This window comes from Manduca sexta, unplaced genomic scaffold (assembly GCF_014839805.1).
Source record: "Manduca sexta isolate Smith_Timp_Sample1 unplaced genomic scaffold, JHU_Msex_v1.0 HiC_scaffold_196, whole genome shotgun sequence".
Taxonomy (NCBI): Eukaryota; Metazoa; Arthropoda; class Insecta; order Lepidoptera; family Sphingidae; genus Manduca; species Manduca sexta.
Genome location: NW_023592876.1, coordinates 1,418 through 20,000, shown reverse-complemented (window position 1 = coordinate 20,000; position 18,583 = coordinate 1,418). Strand labels below are relative to the sequence as shown.

The 18,583-nt window shown below is 46.6% G+C and overlaps 1 protein-coding gene across 1 annotated transcript in view; it reads right to left on the bottom strand.

The window, feature by feature from the left end:
• LOC119191823 (dedicator of cytokinesis protein 7-like) overlaps positions 1-13,009 on the bottom strand; it is a 13,670-nt gene extending 661 nt beyond the window's left edge. The window contains exons 1-8 of the mRNA XM_037445693.1: positions 12,948-13,009; positions 11,293-11,369; positions 10,814-10,990; positions 10,480-10,606; positions 10,196-10,365; positions 9,831-9,965; positions 9,289-9,429; positions 8,572-8,730 (exon numbers count right to left, since the gene is read on the bottom strand). Coding sequence (XP_037301590.1) covers positions 8,572-8,730; positions 9,289-9,429; positions 9,831-9,965; positions 10,196-10,365; positions 10,480-10,606; positions 10,814-10,990; positions 11,293-11,346 — 963 coding nt within the window. The 5' untranslated portion in view covers positions 11,347-11,369; positions 12,948-13,009. The remainder of the gene's footprint in view (positions 1-8,571; positions 8,731-9,288; positions 9,430-9,830; positions 9,966-10,195; positions 10,366-10,479; positions 10,607-10,813; positions 10,991-11,292; positions 11,370-12,947) is intronic.
• Positions 13,010-18,583: the final 5,574 nt, after the last annotated feature.

Below are 18,583 nucleotides of genomic sequence, written 5' to 3'. Positions count from 1 at the left end.
ACATCACATTTAAATTTGTTTTGCTTGCATGAAAAATGTCAGCTGACATAAACTTCTTATTATAAACTCTTTGTAGTCGGCTCACTATTGAATTCTGCGCGTAATTCGTATACGAGTGAGAAACCGCAAATAGGCTCGGATTTCGCGTGAAATGTTGAGGGATGCATAAACGTAAAATTTTACTTGTGAGAGAGAAGCAGTCAATGTATCCATTGCACACACCATGTAGAAAAGCCATATCTATTAATGTGCGTCTATATTCTAGGCTAGTGAGTCTATGATACTTACAGGAATCTTCGTATTTGTTAAAGTATCTGTGTTTTCTATAATTGAGATGTTTCACAAATTTGCACTGTATGCTCTCAACACTGTTGATGTATGTTTTATAGTGAGGGTTCCAGATAATACTGCAGTACTCAAGAATGCTTTTTACATATGAATTATAAAGTAATTTTAAACAACCTATATCTGTGAAAGGTTTACTAATTCGCAAGATAAATCCAAGACTCTTATAAGATTTTTGAACAACATATTCAATATGTCCGAGAAAGTAAGTTTATCATCTATTAGTACGCCCAAATCCTTAACTAATCGCTGTTTGTTTATGTTTATTTTACTTATTTGATAATTAAAGGTGTGGGACTTCTTTTACGAGTAAAAGAAATATAATGACATTTACTAATATTTATATCAATACGGTTTAGTTCGTAATATTCACTGAGTCGATTAAGATCACTTTGGAGTTTTATACAGTCAGCAGTGTCCTTGATTTTCATAAATATTTTTGTGTCGTCAGCGTACATAAGAAATTTAGCGTGTTGAAAGCATTTATCTACATCATACAAATAGGCTGCGTATAGTAGAGGCCCCAAGATAGAACCTTGTGGGATACCAGATGGGATTTCAATAAAGTCGGAACGAAAGCCTCCTACAGTGACTGCTTGAGATCGTTTATGCAGATATGACTCCATCCATCTTAGCAGGTTTCCCCGAATGCCTAGTTCATAAAGCTTACGTAGAAGTATAACATGATCTACACGATCGAAAGCTTTCTCAAAATCGGTATAGACTACATCAACTTGAGAGCCACCATCCATGCTAGTAGCAACGTAGTCAATAAAGGTACCTAAGTTAGTTGCTGTTGACCTTCCCTTAATAAATCCATGCTGCCCAGGGGGAGGAATCTGAGGTGATATTACAGGATATATTTGCGCATGGACAATTTTTTCTAACAATTTACTAAGAACGTTAAGTATTGATATAGGGCGGTAGTTTTCAATCGAAGTTTTGAGACCTTTTTGTATGTTGGAATAACATGAGCTTTTTTCCAATCATTCGAAAATGTCCATCATGCAAGGATCTGTTGAATAACAACGAAATTGGTACAGCTAAGGTATGGGCACACTTTTTAAAAAATATAGGAGGTACATTGTCACAACCAGCTCCCTTATTTATATCAAGATTGCTTAATAGTTTTGAACTTCTTGTGGACTAATTGAGATGTCATGAATTATATTTAAATGTAAATTGTCAGTGTTAAAAAACGGTGATGAATAATATTGTAAAGGTAAACTGAAGTTCCTTTTGAAAAATTCATTGAATGCAGAACAAATATCTACTGGGTTATCAATTTGCGTAGCACCATAATTCATTTGTTGGGGAAATTAGAACAATTTTTGCGCTTAGACTTTACATAATTCCAAAAGAATTTAGGGTTGGATTTAATTGTTTCTTGAGCAAACTTTGTATATGATACATAACATTCCTTTTGTAATTTCTTTTGTCTGCTCCTTAACTCTGAGAAGAGTTCATAATCCAGCTGATTTTTGTGTTTTTTCCAAGATGCGTGCAATTTACTTTTTTCTTTATTAAGTTAATAAGTGCCCTACTGTACCACAATGGGCAGGAATATGTTCCACCACAGCGAACTTTCGGTATAAACTTATCAATTATTTTATTTATGATTGAGTAAAATTGATCTGTAATATTATCCAAATAAGGATCAGTTGAGATAAAGCTCCAATCTTGTTTAGAAAGTAAGTTATTGATATTAAGATAGTCTCCACGTCTAAATTGGTATTTCATTTTGAGCACGGCTTAAGAAAAGGCATTAAAAGGTCTGTGGCAGTGATGTCGAGAGATGGATGGTAAGGATCTTCGGGTACAAGCGCTGAGCTCGATTTTTGTATGCTTATAGGGAAATCCGAAAAGACTAAGTCTAGGGTATTACTACTGCTATTACTGAGCTTATTGTACTGTGAAAGACCTATAAAAGAGAAGTTTGATATTAATTCAGATGCTGCAGTTTGCACGTCCACAGATCCTTTTTTAAGAATTACGGGTTGGCCAGATGTCCAATTCAGGCACGATAAGTTAAAATCACCTGCCACAAGTAAATGATCGTGAGGGTGTTCGTCACGAAATGTTGTGAGTATTTCTATTAATTCTTTTAGTTCGCAGAGGTATTTGCGTGTTAGGGGTATATAAACTACTGCTATATGGAGGTTAAATGTCGAACCTATTGTTTTGGCAGGAATAGTGACCCAAATGCACTCAAGGGCAGTACGGTAGTACTCCGGCCTAACTTGCGCTTGTAAATCAGAGCGACTCAATATTATAACACCGCCCCCAAGGGACCCGCGATCTCGACGAAAAATAGTGTATTTCTCATGACAGACTTCTGCATCTAAAATACCATCACAGAGCCAGGTTTCAGTGATCATGATAATATCATGATTTGATAGAAGAATGTTATTATAAAATATATTAGTCTTTGTTCGCAGACCTCTAACATTTTGATAGAAGAGTTTTTAAATTTTTACCTTTGTTAGCCATAAATATAATAATGTGTATACGAACTGTTAATAGTGTCTAAAGATATTTTATAGTTTAATAATAATATAGATTTTACTTTACTCATAAGACAATGATGTATGCCATCATAATAGATTATTCGCTTTACGAAAAAGACTAAAATATAATGATCAGCACATAGATATAAAGTAAGAAACGTTAACAATAAATGAGTATGTGTACTAGACAATGTATTTTTTAAATTACTATTTTTATTTGGTGATGTATTTTTGTGTGTGTGCAATGTGTTTGTATAAATGTGTTTAAGGATGTGCTATACGTAGTGTAATGATAATAGTTTATAACGCTATTATGTGAGTGTAATAAGCAACTAGAGTAGACTAAATTAACAGCAGCAAGTATAAGTAAATACATTATTAAACGATCTTGGACAGATCGGTGGAACAAGATATTAGGATGGGGGGCGAAACCTCGTTTCTCCGCACATAAACGCGGCAGTTTTTTGTCCATATAAATTTATAATTGGCTTCTTTAGCCCTTAATTTACATTCATTTAGAAGTATTTTATTTTCTACCGTAAGATGTTCATTCACGTAAATCCGAGTACTCTCGTCCCCCATACCTAACTCCTTAGTATTTAAGTTGTGACGTTTACGAGCCGCTGCTACAATTCGGTCCTTAATAGCACGTTGTTTTAGGCGAACGATGATAGGTCGTGCGCGAGCGGCGCTCGCTGCGCGCCGCGGCTGCACCCGGTGAGCAAACTCGATGTCCGTCGGTTCGATTGAGGCCCCAATATGCTGTGCTACTTTTGTAATAATATTTACTGTGTTTTCTTCCGGGTTTTCAGGTACCCCGGTTACTTCAATATTCTGCAAACGTGTCCACTGCTGTTGTTTCATTCTGTCCTCTTCTAATGCTTTAATCCTCGTAGTTTGAGCAAGAATCTCCTCTTTGAGTTTTTATTTTCATCTTTAATACATTTTAATTCAGAGGAAGTGCTGCCAAGCAATTTCTTAACATCAGCGAGCTCTTTTAATAGGTCGTCATATTGCTTACTCACGAACACCAGCGATTCTTGATAGCCAGCGCATTGAGTTGTTATAGCAATGATCTGATTAGATAACCCATTGATGCTAGATTGAATGACTGACTTTATTTCCTGTTTATCGGCGTCCAAAAATTCTTTTTAGGGTATCTATAGTAATATAATTATTGACATTCTCAACCTGTTTTTTCGCAAAGTAACATTGTTATCTGATTCATCATTAAGATTTAATTTAGATGATTTTTGTCTATTCATCTTTTCGAACAAAATGCATGCAAATATAAACACGTGCGGGGTAGGTATTGCGGGCGATAGATAAGCGTGGAATGCGGCACAACGAGCGAGCGGCGAGTTGTCGTAGGTTAGGAATGCGTTGCAATATTTTAAGTAATAAAACACTTATAACTCACTAAATTGTGGACGTATGCTCGTAGAAATTATTTCCTGAGAAAGCTTGTTAATTAAGCTATAATTCCATGCATCACAAACCCAGTATATTTCACTTTGACCACAGTTTTTAGAATATTTTATACGGATAAAACGTATTCACTGTTTACTGTGCGACTGCCGGGCGGATTATCCATCAAAACATTATTTTAAAAACATATGAATTAGTAATTATTATAGAAAATTTTGTTGTCTAAAAAGTTAGTAGAGAAAATTTTTAGATTTATTGAGTATTTGTAAATTGTTTAATGATTACTAAACAGAGGTTTTCAAATTTGCGCTTCGAACGTCTATTTCGAAGCTCAAAATATCTTAAACCACTAAGGAACATAACAATATGTTATTTTTATCTAACTAAAAAGATCCTGAAGAAAAAGTTAGTAGAGAAAAATATCTTTTTATGTTTAATTCATGAGAAATAAAAATTCAAAGAATTCGAAAATTTCAGAAATGTTGGTCATTTAAATGATTTTTTTATCACTATATCTTACTTAATTCAATATAATATTGGATTACTATAATAGAAGAACATCTCCTTAAAAACATACAATTTAAAAATTCTACAAAATTAGTTCTGTTATTTTTGTATAAATATTTTAAATACCACTATAAAACGCAACGCGCAAATCGTTTCAAATTAGTCCGCCTTGAGGCTTTTTAGAGAGAGGACGTATCGCTCGTCGCTCCGGCGAGACTCCAGTTGGACTTTGCTGTGCGTAGAAAAAATTTGCTTTTTTTTACTCATTAAACACTTGAGCATAGTTACTCGAAGGAAAAAATGGAACCTTAAGCTAAAAACAATTAGCCCATTGAAATGTTACATGAGCTTTGTATTTTTTAGAGGACCCAATTTTATTTTTAGAACATGTGTGGGGGGTCAATAGAAGCTTAATCTCAAGTTTGTGAGGTCGCCCCCCTTGACCCTGGCCGCCATCATGTAAAAAAGGGTGGAAAACACTTTTTTCGCGATATCTCGGAAACTATGCGTCTTACATAAATTTTGTAAAGTCATAATTTGTAGCAAATTGTTTTGCCTACAAATATGTTTATATATCTTTTTGCCCTAAATTAAAATTTATAGAAGTTATAAGCAATATTGTGAGAAATTGTTTTTAAATGTTTTCTTTTTGCTCTATAACTTTTTTACGTTTTACAAAAAATTACCTCAAACTAACTTGTAAATGATCTTTTGAGGAAAATTGTTCCCTATAATTTTTTTTTATTTCATTCATTTAAATCGCTGTTACAGCGCTCCAAAGTTTACCGGGTTCGTCAATGCTCATGAGAATCCGGTCGAAACAAAATGTTTAACTTATTTTTGATTTTTTTATTGTAAATATATTATTACAATTTTTTGTTAAATTCGTACAACTTTACTTATTTATTCCTAACTCTTTTCTTTGCCATAGAACTTACCAAATTTAACTTATCGAATGTTATGCAGGTAGAAAAGGTATGAGTTACCATTTGGGGATAAAGGAGAAAAAAAACATATTTGCAGGCAAAACAATTTGCTACAAATGATGGCTTTACAAAATTTTTGTAAGACGTTTAGTTTCCGAGATATCGCGAAAAAAGTGTTTTCACCCCTTTTTCCAAGATGGCGGCCGGGGGATAAGGGTGGCGACCCCACAAACTTGAGGTTAAGCTTCTATAGACCCCCCACACATGGCCCAAAAATAAAATTGCGTCCTCCAAGAAATGCAATATTCGGTCCTTAAATTGTAACATTTTTAATGGACTAAACGCACATTTCAAAACTCGTTTTACGCCCGCGGCGTGCGCGGTTGTATGCGGTACCCGCTGTATTGGCGGCCAACTATTAGAATCGTGCGGGCCACGGTAGCACCAGCGCGCTCTGTGGTTAGTAGGTGGGCGACTGCAGTAGTCGGTAGGGGAGGGTGGTTACAGAAATCTGACGCCATTTTCCTCCATCGTGATCGTTTCTGATATGTGTCCATGGCGTTCTGGAACTCAGCTGACCGTTAACTGTCCATCTTGTAACCGCCCGCCTTGCGATAATCGCTCGCCAAGTTTGCAGGACATAATCGGAACCGCGGTGGTTACAAATCGCACAGATCTCCGGTCGTCATGAGTTTGGAAATAAAACAGCCGTTTTTCAACCACGGCGGGCGCGAGTAAAAACCGCTTCGTGAGTTCTTAGCCTTATAGAATCACTTTGCTATCCCGTTGTCAAAACGTTTACAACTCGCCAAATACCCAGTGCGCGAGTCCCACTCGCACTTGGCTGATTTTTTTGCATAATGCATAGGTACGCTTACTTTCAAATAACAAGGTTTTTGTGTTCACTGATGCGCACTGTTAAGAAAATTCAAGTGACGAGAGACGGAATCCTATATCTTTCTCCTCTTTGAACCTTAGAAATAAGGGGATTTGGTAATTTATGTAGCTAGTGAATAAAACTACTAGTAGTAGTTAGTATACCTATCTTCTTAACTATTTGGGCTAGTTTAGGTTTACACGCTCACATCAATTTTACATATAATTTTATCCTGACGTTTAACCCTGTGCAGGTTTCGGCGTCATTATACTTGTATAAATTAAACGCGTCTAGATCCATATGCAGTTTTATTTAAGTATGTAGTGTTTGCGTAAACTTCGATAACAATAATAGTATATTCTATATCTTTTTTTTTGGATCAAATTAAAACACTCGATAACCACAACAGAGCAACAGGTTGTAGTATCGAACATTTACAACTATTGAAAGAGAATGTTTGCTTGCAGTCAACATTTTTAATGAAGTGTAATATGTGCAATATGGAATTTAAGCTATTTAAGCGCTAAGAGATATACTGATAGTATGGATGTATATCGTGGAACTGTGAATGGAGCTATGATGACTGAAGTTGGTAGATCAAATTTAAACGAACAGTTAGCTTCCATAGATTTACCAATATTAACGCAAAATGTTTACATGAAATGTTACGACGAGTTAGCTAAATGATTGAAATTACTGCAGAGGACAGGATGCAAGAGGCCGCTAGGGAAGAAACTGATAAAGATGTTGCCTGTGGCGATGTAAAAGACGGTATTCCCATACTTACAGTCAAAGCTGACTGCTGTTGGTCAAAAAAAAGTACAGAACCAACTATTTTGCTTCGTCGTGTGTCGCAAATATTATGCAAAACTATGGATATAAAACTGGTAAATTGTTATACATGGATGTACAATCGATCGATGTCACTGAGAAGCAATACCTATTAAAAAAAAAACTATCCAAAAAAATATAACCAACTTCCGAAAAAAGAAGTCTTTTATTTCTCACTTTTTAGTTATACACCTAAAAATGACATCTCATTACATACACCTTCTGACTCAAAATATAAATTCCAATATGTAATTTCTAATGACTTAATTTAAACTTTCAATACGCTAAATATTAAAAACTGCAGATCTATGAAGTAATTATGTGGTCCATTATAAACATCGTAGCACAGTAATTTTCCTGATTTATTGTCTGATTACGGAGTTCTGGTGCCTATCTTTCGGCTTCATGATGAGCTCCACTTTACTAATGGGTACTTTTTCTAAATGCAAATGCTTAAATTTTTAAGCATTTGCATTTAAAAGTGAAAAATAACAATTTGTAAAATTGCCGTTAAAATTTGTTAAAAATGTTTATTTCTTTTTATAATTACAAAATGATATATATAAACTATTTCATGATGAATTCTTATATATTTAATAATAGAATTCTTCATTTATCATAAATTCATAAATCATAAGTTACATTCCAATTAGATAATTAAAGCGAAAAGATCAAAATTGGTTGGTCTGACTATAAAGATAGCCGACGCGCTAACTCTACGCACACAGCTACGCAACGGCTCGTGTGAGTGAATTTTGCGAAGAATTACCTATAGTTGACTTCACGCGCGGCACGTAAACGCTCTTAACAGAGCTAGGGTTGATACATATAGATTAGTTGGACATAATGTGTGATTTTTATAAGTTTATATTAGGAATATCTCCCAGCATTTTATTGACAAGTACTTCGAGACGCGTTAACACTAACGGCAATATTTCAATAATCCTTTACATATATGATTCAGCACAAGTTTTAAAATTTGCAAATGTCGCCTTGCCATGGTTGTATATATCGCAAAAATCCCTGTAGAAGTTATCTTTTACAACTTTTCTTGCTAATCTAAAACAACTTTAAGACCATGAATGATATTTACTGAGCAATGCATACAATAACATTAGTAACTGGTGGTTTGTATAGTGTTCCCACTGACCTGTTCCGGGAAGCTGGTGTCCTGCAGCTCGGCGTCGTGCTCGGCGTACACCAGGATGGTCTTGAGGGCGCGCCGCAGCGACTCTTCGCTGAAGGTGGTGGACGTGCCCACCAGCGACGACAGCGACATGGTCACCTGCATCTTCACGCGGCTGAAGTTCTGTGTGGTGAGGTGGTGATATCATTTTTAATGAACTTCGAAAAATTAGGAGGTTCTTTATTCGATTGCATATTTTCAGAGGCCGGAAGAGACTATCTCGTTTTCACATCCATCATTGCAAATCCTGTAAGTCCGAATCTATAGTGGTACGTCATGGCACCGAGCGGTGACGTTCAGTGAATGTCAGAAGGCACTGATTAGTTTTAACTTGTAACGAAATTATTTAGGCAGGTGTTGGATTTTTTTTATTAGTAGCCCGTGGAATGTATTTAAGGCGATACCTCAAGGTCCATTTTCATACATTTTGTTTCACCTTTAATCTGGGTAACTAAACAAGTATTGGCAAGTAAAGAATTTAAATTCACGTCTAGTTAGTGATTAGTTCTCGCAGTTGATAGAAAAACGTAAAAATAATTAATAATCATGGATATTTCTGCCTTTAAAATTTCGTCATATTAAATTTATGAAAATGGACCTTGAGGTATCGCCTTAATAGGTAAATATTGAATCAGTGGCATGCGATGTGTCAGGACGCGGGCGGTATAGGCTATCGCGTACGTTGCCGAGCTGGTAGTGGTGGCGCATGAGCGCGTAGAGCGCGGCGGCGGCGTGCGCGCGCGCGGGGCCCGCCAGCGCCGCGCAGTGCCGCAGCAGCACGCGGCACGTGCCCGACTCCTCGCCGCAGCACGACCAGCCCAGCTGCACACACACACACACACACGTCTTAACAATAGTAAATACATAAATAGCAACCTCAATTACTTCACATAGCTGTTAATACAAAATTTTTGGAATGACTCGTGACATTAAGCAGAAAAATAAATTAAATACTTAAGTATTTTTTTTCTAAAATGTAGTACTTACTATACGTAAAACATATTATTGAAATGTTGAATAAAAATTTGTAAATTAGCTTAAATTTTAATAAACCGTTCACATAAACAATCTTTACATATTTTTCAGTCTTCGAACCGAATATATAAATATAACAAAAGAATTAAAATTCGATTAGGTCAAAATATCATAAAAAAACAATAATATAAGCGAAATATTACAAGATCAATAAGATTTTTTTTACAATTTTTGTTTTTCTTCATTACCTTGAGGATGAGTGTGCGCACGGTCGCGAACATATGTTGCAACACAGTGACGCTCTGGTTGCGCTGTAAAGCGCGCAACACCACCTGCAACGCGCCGCTGCATACACTCTGTCCACACTCCAAGTTGCTGCACGACTGTATCATATATAAAAAAATATATATATTTATGAGCTTAGTTACAACAAACATAAATGTTAAGATCTATTTATTAAAAACCACAAACTTTTTTTTTTTCAAACTAGAAAACTGGATTATGTCCTGTGTCCACAGGAAACTATGGTAAACAAAACAGTGTTCTACTTTTAGTGATTATAAAAATGAATGTAATGATTCAGGATCGAGCGGTCGGGGGATGGTAGCGTCACCTGCACGATGGTCTCGAGCGTGTGCAGCAGCGTGAGCGCGGCCTCGGCGGCCAGCGCGGCCGACAGGTCCGGCAGCGGCGCCGCCGGCGACGTGGCCGCCTCGCGCCCGCGCACCCACTCCTTGCGCCAGCGCTCGCGCTTGCACGCGCCCACCGACGACGACCCGCCGCCTGCACACACACAACACACGCGACACGCATTATACCACGCTGCACTTGTTGCTAAGTGGAGTAGGCTCTATATAGAGTCGATTGACGAGAGAGTTCAAAATAAAAAATGCCTACCTTTGCGCCTCATGATGAAGTCGGAGCGGGCGGACCCCTGTCCCAGTATGACGTCCTCCAGCTTTGCTTTGATGTCGGTTGTTTTGCGCACGTTCTGTTGTGCGCACTTCAGTATCTCTTTACGACCCTATAACAATATTTATGTGGTAATTTATTAATTATTTTTTTATTTAACTTTAAAAATTGGATGTGAAATGGCACGTCTTGAATTTGACTATTATAATTTCACCCATATATTATTGTGTGGCAGCTTGTAACAGACGTATTCACATGTGAGTAGTCAGGTCGAGTGATGCTGCGCGGCTCGTCTCGCTGTTCGGTGCCGAATGTGTACCTTGTACTCGAGGCAGCGGAAGGCGAGGTCCAGCAGGGCCAGTAAGGCGGCTCGTCTCGGCGCCGGCAGCTCGGCGGCCAGCTGCGCCAGGGACGCGCGCGAGCTCCAGCGCGCCACCCACACTGCACACATCACCAGGTTGCGGCTCGTCTCGCTGTTCAGTGCGCTGCGACCACTCTGCAACAACATACCAACATTGCTGTTTATTATTCTACGATCAAATGAAAAGAGTAGTGCGTTCGTTTAACCGTCAAGTTCTCATCACACTGCCGATTTGCGAAAGCATTGAAAGGTGCGAAGGTGCACTCGCTCGCGGCGAGCACGTTGTGTGCGCGCGACGTATCCGTAGCAACAGAATAAATTCCAACGAAGAAACATTGCTGTTTGCTTTATAATTTTTGATTTAAAAACTTACTCACGCATTTAGTAGTAATCATTAAGAATGCAAGAAAAAGAACTTTATTAATATATTGCTATACCTGTTTAAAGTCATCCGACGTAGGCGACGAGTAGAAACTACCGAACTGGCCCATTTCACTTTCCAATGGCAATAGTTCTGAAAATGATAAAACCGGAAGTCAAACGAATAGTGCTTTTAATTTGTACATATTTGTTTTAAATTTAAGTAATCTATATACTTATAATAAATCTGTAGAGAGGTCAATTCTGTACATGAAATATATTTCCAAAATAACTATCAGGGGGTGATTAGGGATCGATACTGATGCCAAAAATGCAATTAGTAAAATTTTTGTGTTTGTCTGTCTGTCTGTATAACCGTTATAGAAACAAAAACTACTCGACGGATTTTAACGAAACTTGGTACAATTATTTGTCATACTCCTGTGCTGGTTATAGTATACTTTTCATCACGCTACAATTAATAGGAGCAGAGCAGTGAAGGGAAATGTTGGGAAAACGGGAGAAGTTACTCCATTTTTTAAGCTTCCGTCGCGTGTGCAACCTTAATGGTTAAAGCTACGCAAAAATCATGTAAGACGGAAATGTTCTCCTTCAAATTATGTAAAAAATATCCCACGACAGCATATGTCTATCTTTTATGGTTGACTCACAATAACACGTGTAACTCCCGATAGCTTAGCAGTTCGAAGCTTTCTCATTATATTTATTTTGTCTACTCTTACGTTTATAGCACTCTCAGTCATCCCTAATTAAAAAGTTAACATTATTAAATATTCCATAAAAAGAATCATAGAAATCGGTATAGAAACACCAAAGTTATACATGAAATACGCTAATAATAAGCCATCACGCGTGAATACTGAATCATGCTATAAGCTTCCTTCGATTTCACCAGGATCCCATCATCAGACCCTGACCGGACAATCGGACCACCTGCATACCACCATACATTAAAAACATCCCGACAAATTGAGCACCTCCTCCATTTTGAAGTCCGAAATCCACGCGGGCGAAGCTGCGAGCGGAAGCTAGTGATATATAAAATTCTTACGATGCACGCACGTGAGCACTCCGGCAGCTCCGGCGCCTGCAGCCGCGGGTCCGCGTCGTGCGCGCACGTCAGCGCACACACCGACTAGTACTGTGTAGTAGTGTGTCACCACTTACCATTAGTAGCGCTGGGTCGGTAGAGCAGCGGCTGCGCGTCGAGCGCGGCGGCCAGCAGCGGCAGGTACAGCGCCGCCACGCGCGCGCGCAGCTCCGGCGCCTGCAGCCGCGGGTCCGCGTCGTGCGCGCACGTCAACGCACACCCCACCGACTAGTACTGTGTAGTAGTGTGTCACCACTTACCATTAGTAGCGCTGGGTCGTTAGAGCAGCGGCTGCGCGTCCGAGCGCGGCAGCCAACAGCAGCAGGTACAGCGCCGCCACGCGCGCGCGCAGCTCCGGCGCCTGCAGCCGCGGGTCCGCGTCGTGCGCGCACGTCAGCGCACACACCGACTAGTACTGTGTAGTAGTGTGTCACCACTTACCATTAGTAGCGCTGGGTCGGTAGAGCAGCGGCTGCGCGTCGAGCGCGGCGGCCAGCAGCGGCAGGTACAGCGCCGCCACGCGCGCGCGCAGCTCCGGCGCCTGCAGCCGCGGGTCCGCGTCGTGCGCGCACGTCAGCGCACACACCGACTAGTACTGTGTAGTAGTGTGTCACCACTTACCATTAGTAGCGCTGGGTCGGTAGAGCAGCGGCTGCGCGTCGAGCGCGGCGGCCAGCAGCGGCAGGTACAGCGCCGCCACGCGCGCGCGCAGCTCCGGCGCCTGCAGCCGCGGGTCCGCGTCGTGCGCGCACGTCAGCGCACACACCGACTAGTACTGTGTAGTAGTGTGTCACCACTTACCATTAGTAGCGCTGGGTCGGTAGAGCAGCGGCTGCGCGTCGAGCGCGGCGGCCAGCAGCGGCAGGTACAGCGCCGCCACGCGCGCGCGCAGCTCCGGCGCCTGCAGCCGCGGGTCCGCGTCGTGCGCGCACGTCAGCGCACACACCGACTAGTACTGTGTAGTAGTGTGTCACCACTTACCATTAGTAGCGCTGGGTCGGTAGAGCAGCGGCTGCGCGTCGAGCGCGGCGGCCAGCAGCGGCAGGTACAGCGCCGCCACGCGCGCGCGCAGCTCCGGCGCCTGCAGCCGCGGGTCCGCGTCGTGCGCGCACGTCAGCGCACACACCGACTAGTACTGTGTAGTAGTGTGTCACCACTTACCATTAGTAGCGCTGGGTCGGTAGAGCAGCGGCTGCGCGTCGAGCGCGGCGGCCAGCAGCGGCAGGTACAGCGCCGCCACGCGCGCGCGCAGCTCCGGCGCCTGCAGCCGCGGGTCCGCGTCGTGCGCGCACGTCAGCGCACACACCGACTAGTACTGTGTAGTAGTGTGTCACCACTTACCATTAGTAGCGCTGGGTCGGTAGAGCAGCGGCTGCGCGTCGAGCGCGGCGGCCAGCAGCGGCAGGTACAGCGCCGCCACGCGCGCGCGCAGCTCCGGCGCCTGCAGCCGCGGGTCCGCGTCGTGCGCGCACGTCAGCGCACACACCGACTAGTACTGTGTAGTAGTGTGTCACCACTTACCATTAGTAGCGCTGGGTCGGTAGAGCAGCGGCTGCGCGTCGAGCGCGGCGGCCAGCAGCGGCAGGTACAGCGCCGCCACGCGCGCGCGCAGCTCCGGCGCCTGCAGCCGCGGGTCCGCGTCGTGCGCGCACGTCAGCGCACACACCGACTAGTACTGTGTAGTAGTGTGTCACCACTTACCATTAGTAGCGCTGGGTCGGTAGAGCAGCGGCTGCGCGTCGAGCGCGGCGGCCAGCAGCGGCAGGTACAGCGCCGCCACGCGCGCGCGCAGCTCCGGCGCCTGCAGCCGCGGGTCCGCGTCGTGCGCGCACGTCAGCGCACACACCGACTAGTACTGTGTAGTAGTGTGTCACCACTTACCATTAGTAGCGCTGGGTCGGTAGAGCAGCGGCTGCGCGTCGAGCGCGGCGGCCAGCAGCGGCAGGTACAGCGCCGCCACGCGCGCGCGCAGCTCCGGCGCCTGCAGCCGCGGGTCCGCGTCGTGCGCGCACGTCAGCGCACACACCGACTAGTACTGTGTAGTAGTGTGTCACCACTTACCATTAGTAGCGCTGGGTCGGTAGAGCAGCGGCTGCGCGTCGAGCGCGGCGGCCAGCAGCGGCAGGTACAGCGCCGCCACGCGCGCGCGCAGCTCCGGCGCCTGCAGCCGCGGGTCCGCGTCGTGCGCGCACGTCAGCGCACACACCGACTAGTACTGTGTAGTAGTGTGTCACCACTTACCATTAGTAGCGCTGGGTCGGTAGAGCAGCGGCTGCGCGTCGAGCGCGGCGGCCAGCAGCGGCAGGTACAGCGCCGCCACGCGCGCGCGCAGCTCCGGCGCCTGCAGCCGCGGGTCCGCGTCGTGCGCGCACGTCAGCGCACACACCGACTAGTACTGTGTAGTAGTGTGTCACCACTTACCATTAGTAGCGCTGGGTCGGTAGAGCAGCGGCTGCGCGTCGAGCGCGGCGGCCAGCAGCGGCAGGTACAGCGCCGCCACGCGCGCGCGCAGCTCCGGCGCCTGCAGCCGCGGGTCCGCGTCGTGCGCGCACGTCAGCGCACACACCGACTAGTACTGTGTAGTAGTGTGTCACCACTTACCATTAGTAGCGCTGGGTCGGTAGAGCAGCGGCTGCGCGTCGAGCGCGGCGGCCAGCAGCGGCAGGTACAGCGCCGCCACGCGCGCGCGCAGCTCCGGCGCCTGCAGCCGCGGGTCCGCGTCGTGCGCGCACGTCAGCGCACACACCGACTAGTACTGTGTAGTAGTGTGTCACCACTTACCATTAGTAGCGCTGGGTCGGTAGAGCAGCGGCTGCGCGTCGAGCGCGGCGGCCAGCAGCGGCAGGTACAGCGCCGCCACGCGCGCGCGCAGCTCCGGCGCCTGCAGCCGCGGGTCCGCGTCGTGCGCGCACGTCAGCGCACACACCGACTAGTACTGTGTAGTAGTGTGTCACCACTTACCATTAGTAGCGCTGGGTCGGTAGAGCAGCGGCTGCGCGTCGAGCGCGGCGGCCAGCAGCGGCAGGTACAGCGCCGCCACGCGCGCGCGCAGCTCCGGCGCCTGCAGCCGCGGGTCCGCGTCGTGCGCGCACGTCAGCGCACACACCGACTAGTACTGTGTAGTAGTGTGTCACCACTTACCATTAGTAGCGCTGGGTCGGTAGAGCAGCGGCTGCGCGTCGAGCGCGGCGGCCAGCAGCGGCAGGTACAGCGCCGCCACGCGCGCGCGCAGCTCCGGCGCCTGCAGCCGCGGGTCCGCGTCGTGCGCGCACGTCAGCGCACACACCGACTAGTACTGTGTAGTAGTGTGTCACCACTTACCATTAGTAGCGCTGGGTCGGTAGAGCAGCGGCTGCGCGTCGAGCGCGGCGGCCAGCAGCGGCAGGTACAGCGCCGCCACGCGCGCGCGCAGCTCCGGCGCCTGCAGCCGCGGGTCCGCGTCGTGCGCGCACGTCAGCGCACACACCGACTAGTACTGTGTAGTAGTGTGTCACCACTTACCATTAGTAGCGCTGGGTCGGTAGAGCAGCGGCTGCGCGTCGAGCGCGGCGGCCAGCAGCGGCAGGTACAGCGCCGCCACGCGCGCGCGCAGCTCCGGCGCCTGCAGCCGCGGGTCCGCGTCGTGCGCGCACGTCAGCGCACACACCGACTAGTACTGTGTAGTAGTGTGTCACCACTTACCATTAGTAGCGCTGGGTCGGTAGAGCAGCGGCTGCGCGTCGAGCGCGGCGGCCAGCAGCGGCAGGTACAGCGCCGCCACGCGCGCGCGCAGCTCCGGCGCCTGCAGCCGCGGGTCCGCGTCGTGCGCGCACGTCAGCGCACACACCGACTAGTACTGTGTAGTAGTGTGTCACCACTTACCATTAGTAGCGCTGGGTCGGTAGAGCAGCGGCTGCGCGTCGAGCGCGGCGGCCAGCAGCGGCAGGTACAGCGCCGCCACGCGCGCGCGCAGCTCCGGCGCCTGCAGCCGCGGGTCCGCGTCGTGCGCGCACGTCAGCGCACACACCGACTAGTACTGTGTAGTAGTGTGTCACCACTTACCATTAGTAGCGCTGGGTCGGTAGAGCAGCGGCTGCGCGTCGAGCGCGGCGGCCAGCAGCGGCAGGTACAGCGCCGCCACGCGCGCGCGCAGCTCCGGCGCCTGCAGCCGCGGGTCCGCGTCGTGCGCGCACGTCAGCGCACACACCGACTAGTACTGTGTAGTAGTGTGTCACCACTTACCATTAGTAGCGCTGGGTCGGTAGAGCAGCGGCTGCGCGTCGAGCGCGGCGGCCAGCAGCGGCAGGTACAGCGCCGCCACGCGCGCGCGCAGCTCCGGCGCCTGCAGCCGCGGGTCCGCGTCGTGCGCGCACGTCAGCGCACACACCGACTAGTACTGTGTAGTAGTGTGTCACCACTTACCATTAGTAGCGCTGGGTCGGTAGAGCAGCGGCTGCGCGTCGAGCGCGGCGGCCAGCAGCGGCAGGTACAGCGCCGCCACGCGCGCGCGCAGCTCCGGCGCCTGCAGCCGCGGGTCCGCGTCGTGCGCGCACGTCAGCGCACACACCGACTAGTACTGTGTAGTAGTGTGTCACCACTTACCATTAGTAGCGCTGGGTCGGTAGAGCAGCGGCTGCGCGTCGAGCGCGGCGGCCAGCAGCGGCAGGTACAGCGCCGCCACGCGCGCGCGCAGCTCCGGCGCCTGCAGCCGCGGGTCCGCGTCGTGCGCGCACGTCAGCGCACACACCGACTAGTACTGTGTAGTAGTGTGTCACCACTTACCATTAGTAGCGCTGGGTCGGTAGAGCAGCGGCTGCGCGTCGAGCGCGGCGGCCAGCAGCGGCAGGTACAGCGCCGCCACGCGCGCGCGCAGCTCCGGCGCCTGCAGCCGCGGGTCCGCGTCGTGCGCGCACGTCAGCGCACACACCGCGCCCACCGCCGCGCTCTGCAGCAGCGGACTCCTGCACATGATCGGTATATCGACACTGAATGTTGGGTGAAAGGATTGGTATATTGATAAACCTCTATTGTGATTGGTCAATTTTTGCAATCGATAGAAAAATACTAATTTATATTCAGGGTGAGTTATAAACAGGTACTTTGTATTCAGGAAGTCGATACTCACTGCAACTCGAGCGCGTTGGTAAGCTCAGTGAGAAGCAGTCCGGCGAGGTAGTGTCGCGAGCGGAACTCGTGCGAGAGGGCGCCGTGCGCCGCGCCGGAGGAGGAGGCGGAGGCCACGGACTGCGCGGAGGGCGCCGGCGACACCGCGCCGCACGCCGCGCCGCCCGCCGGCAGGTTCAGCGACACGTAGTGCTCGTGCGAACAGATTATGCGCAGGAACGACAACTGGCACACACACACGCGCACATTTTAGCAGTACATACATTATACTCAACCAATAAGTACACTTTAAAACACGTTAATAACAATTATTCCAAATTATAAATATGCCTCGAATAAAAGGAATTATAAAAAAAAATCATCTACTGTATTATATACAACCTGTATATCAAACGTCACTGATATACAGGGTGCGTTAAATAAAGAGGATCAGAATTATAACCAAATGTATTTTCATATACATATCAAAATATAAAGTACCACTCTAACAAATACCTTGTAATGCACAAGCGGCACAGCATCAGGCAGCGACGCGATCTTAGCACTCATCTGCTTGTAGTAACTGCGGATCAGGTTGAACACGTAGCCGCGGTCCATCACGCTCAGCAAGTCGAACAGGAAGAACGCCAGGCTGTTGTTCAGGCTCTGCGTGAGACGGCTGTTCTTGCCGTACCTGCCATGACAAAATATATTTACTTGACGAGTTAAGCGAGATGATAGTAAAATTATGACAAAATATTGCGTGATACTGGTGGTAGGTCTCTCATATGTGAGAGTCCGCCTGGGTAGGTACCACCGCAATGTCTATGTCTGTCGTCATGCAGCAGTGTGCAGTCACTGTTGTGTTCCGGTTTGAAGGACATTGTAGCTAGTGTAATAACTGGATACAATAAGACTTAACATCTCATGTCTCAGGATAGCGACCTCCGTACATATGGTGTTAAAACCCGCCGTAGTGGCCCACGTAAGTGTGTCACGTTCCGGGATTATTTGTATATCCGGTTCCAACAGGCCAGCATAAATGTATCGACTATCGTGGGGTAATCATCGCAGTTGACATTCTATTGAACTCCACTCTACTTACCATCAGGTGCAGAGGTCACTTTGCCGTACAAATATAAAAAAATCCAGCCCATGTATTTAGACACACACAG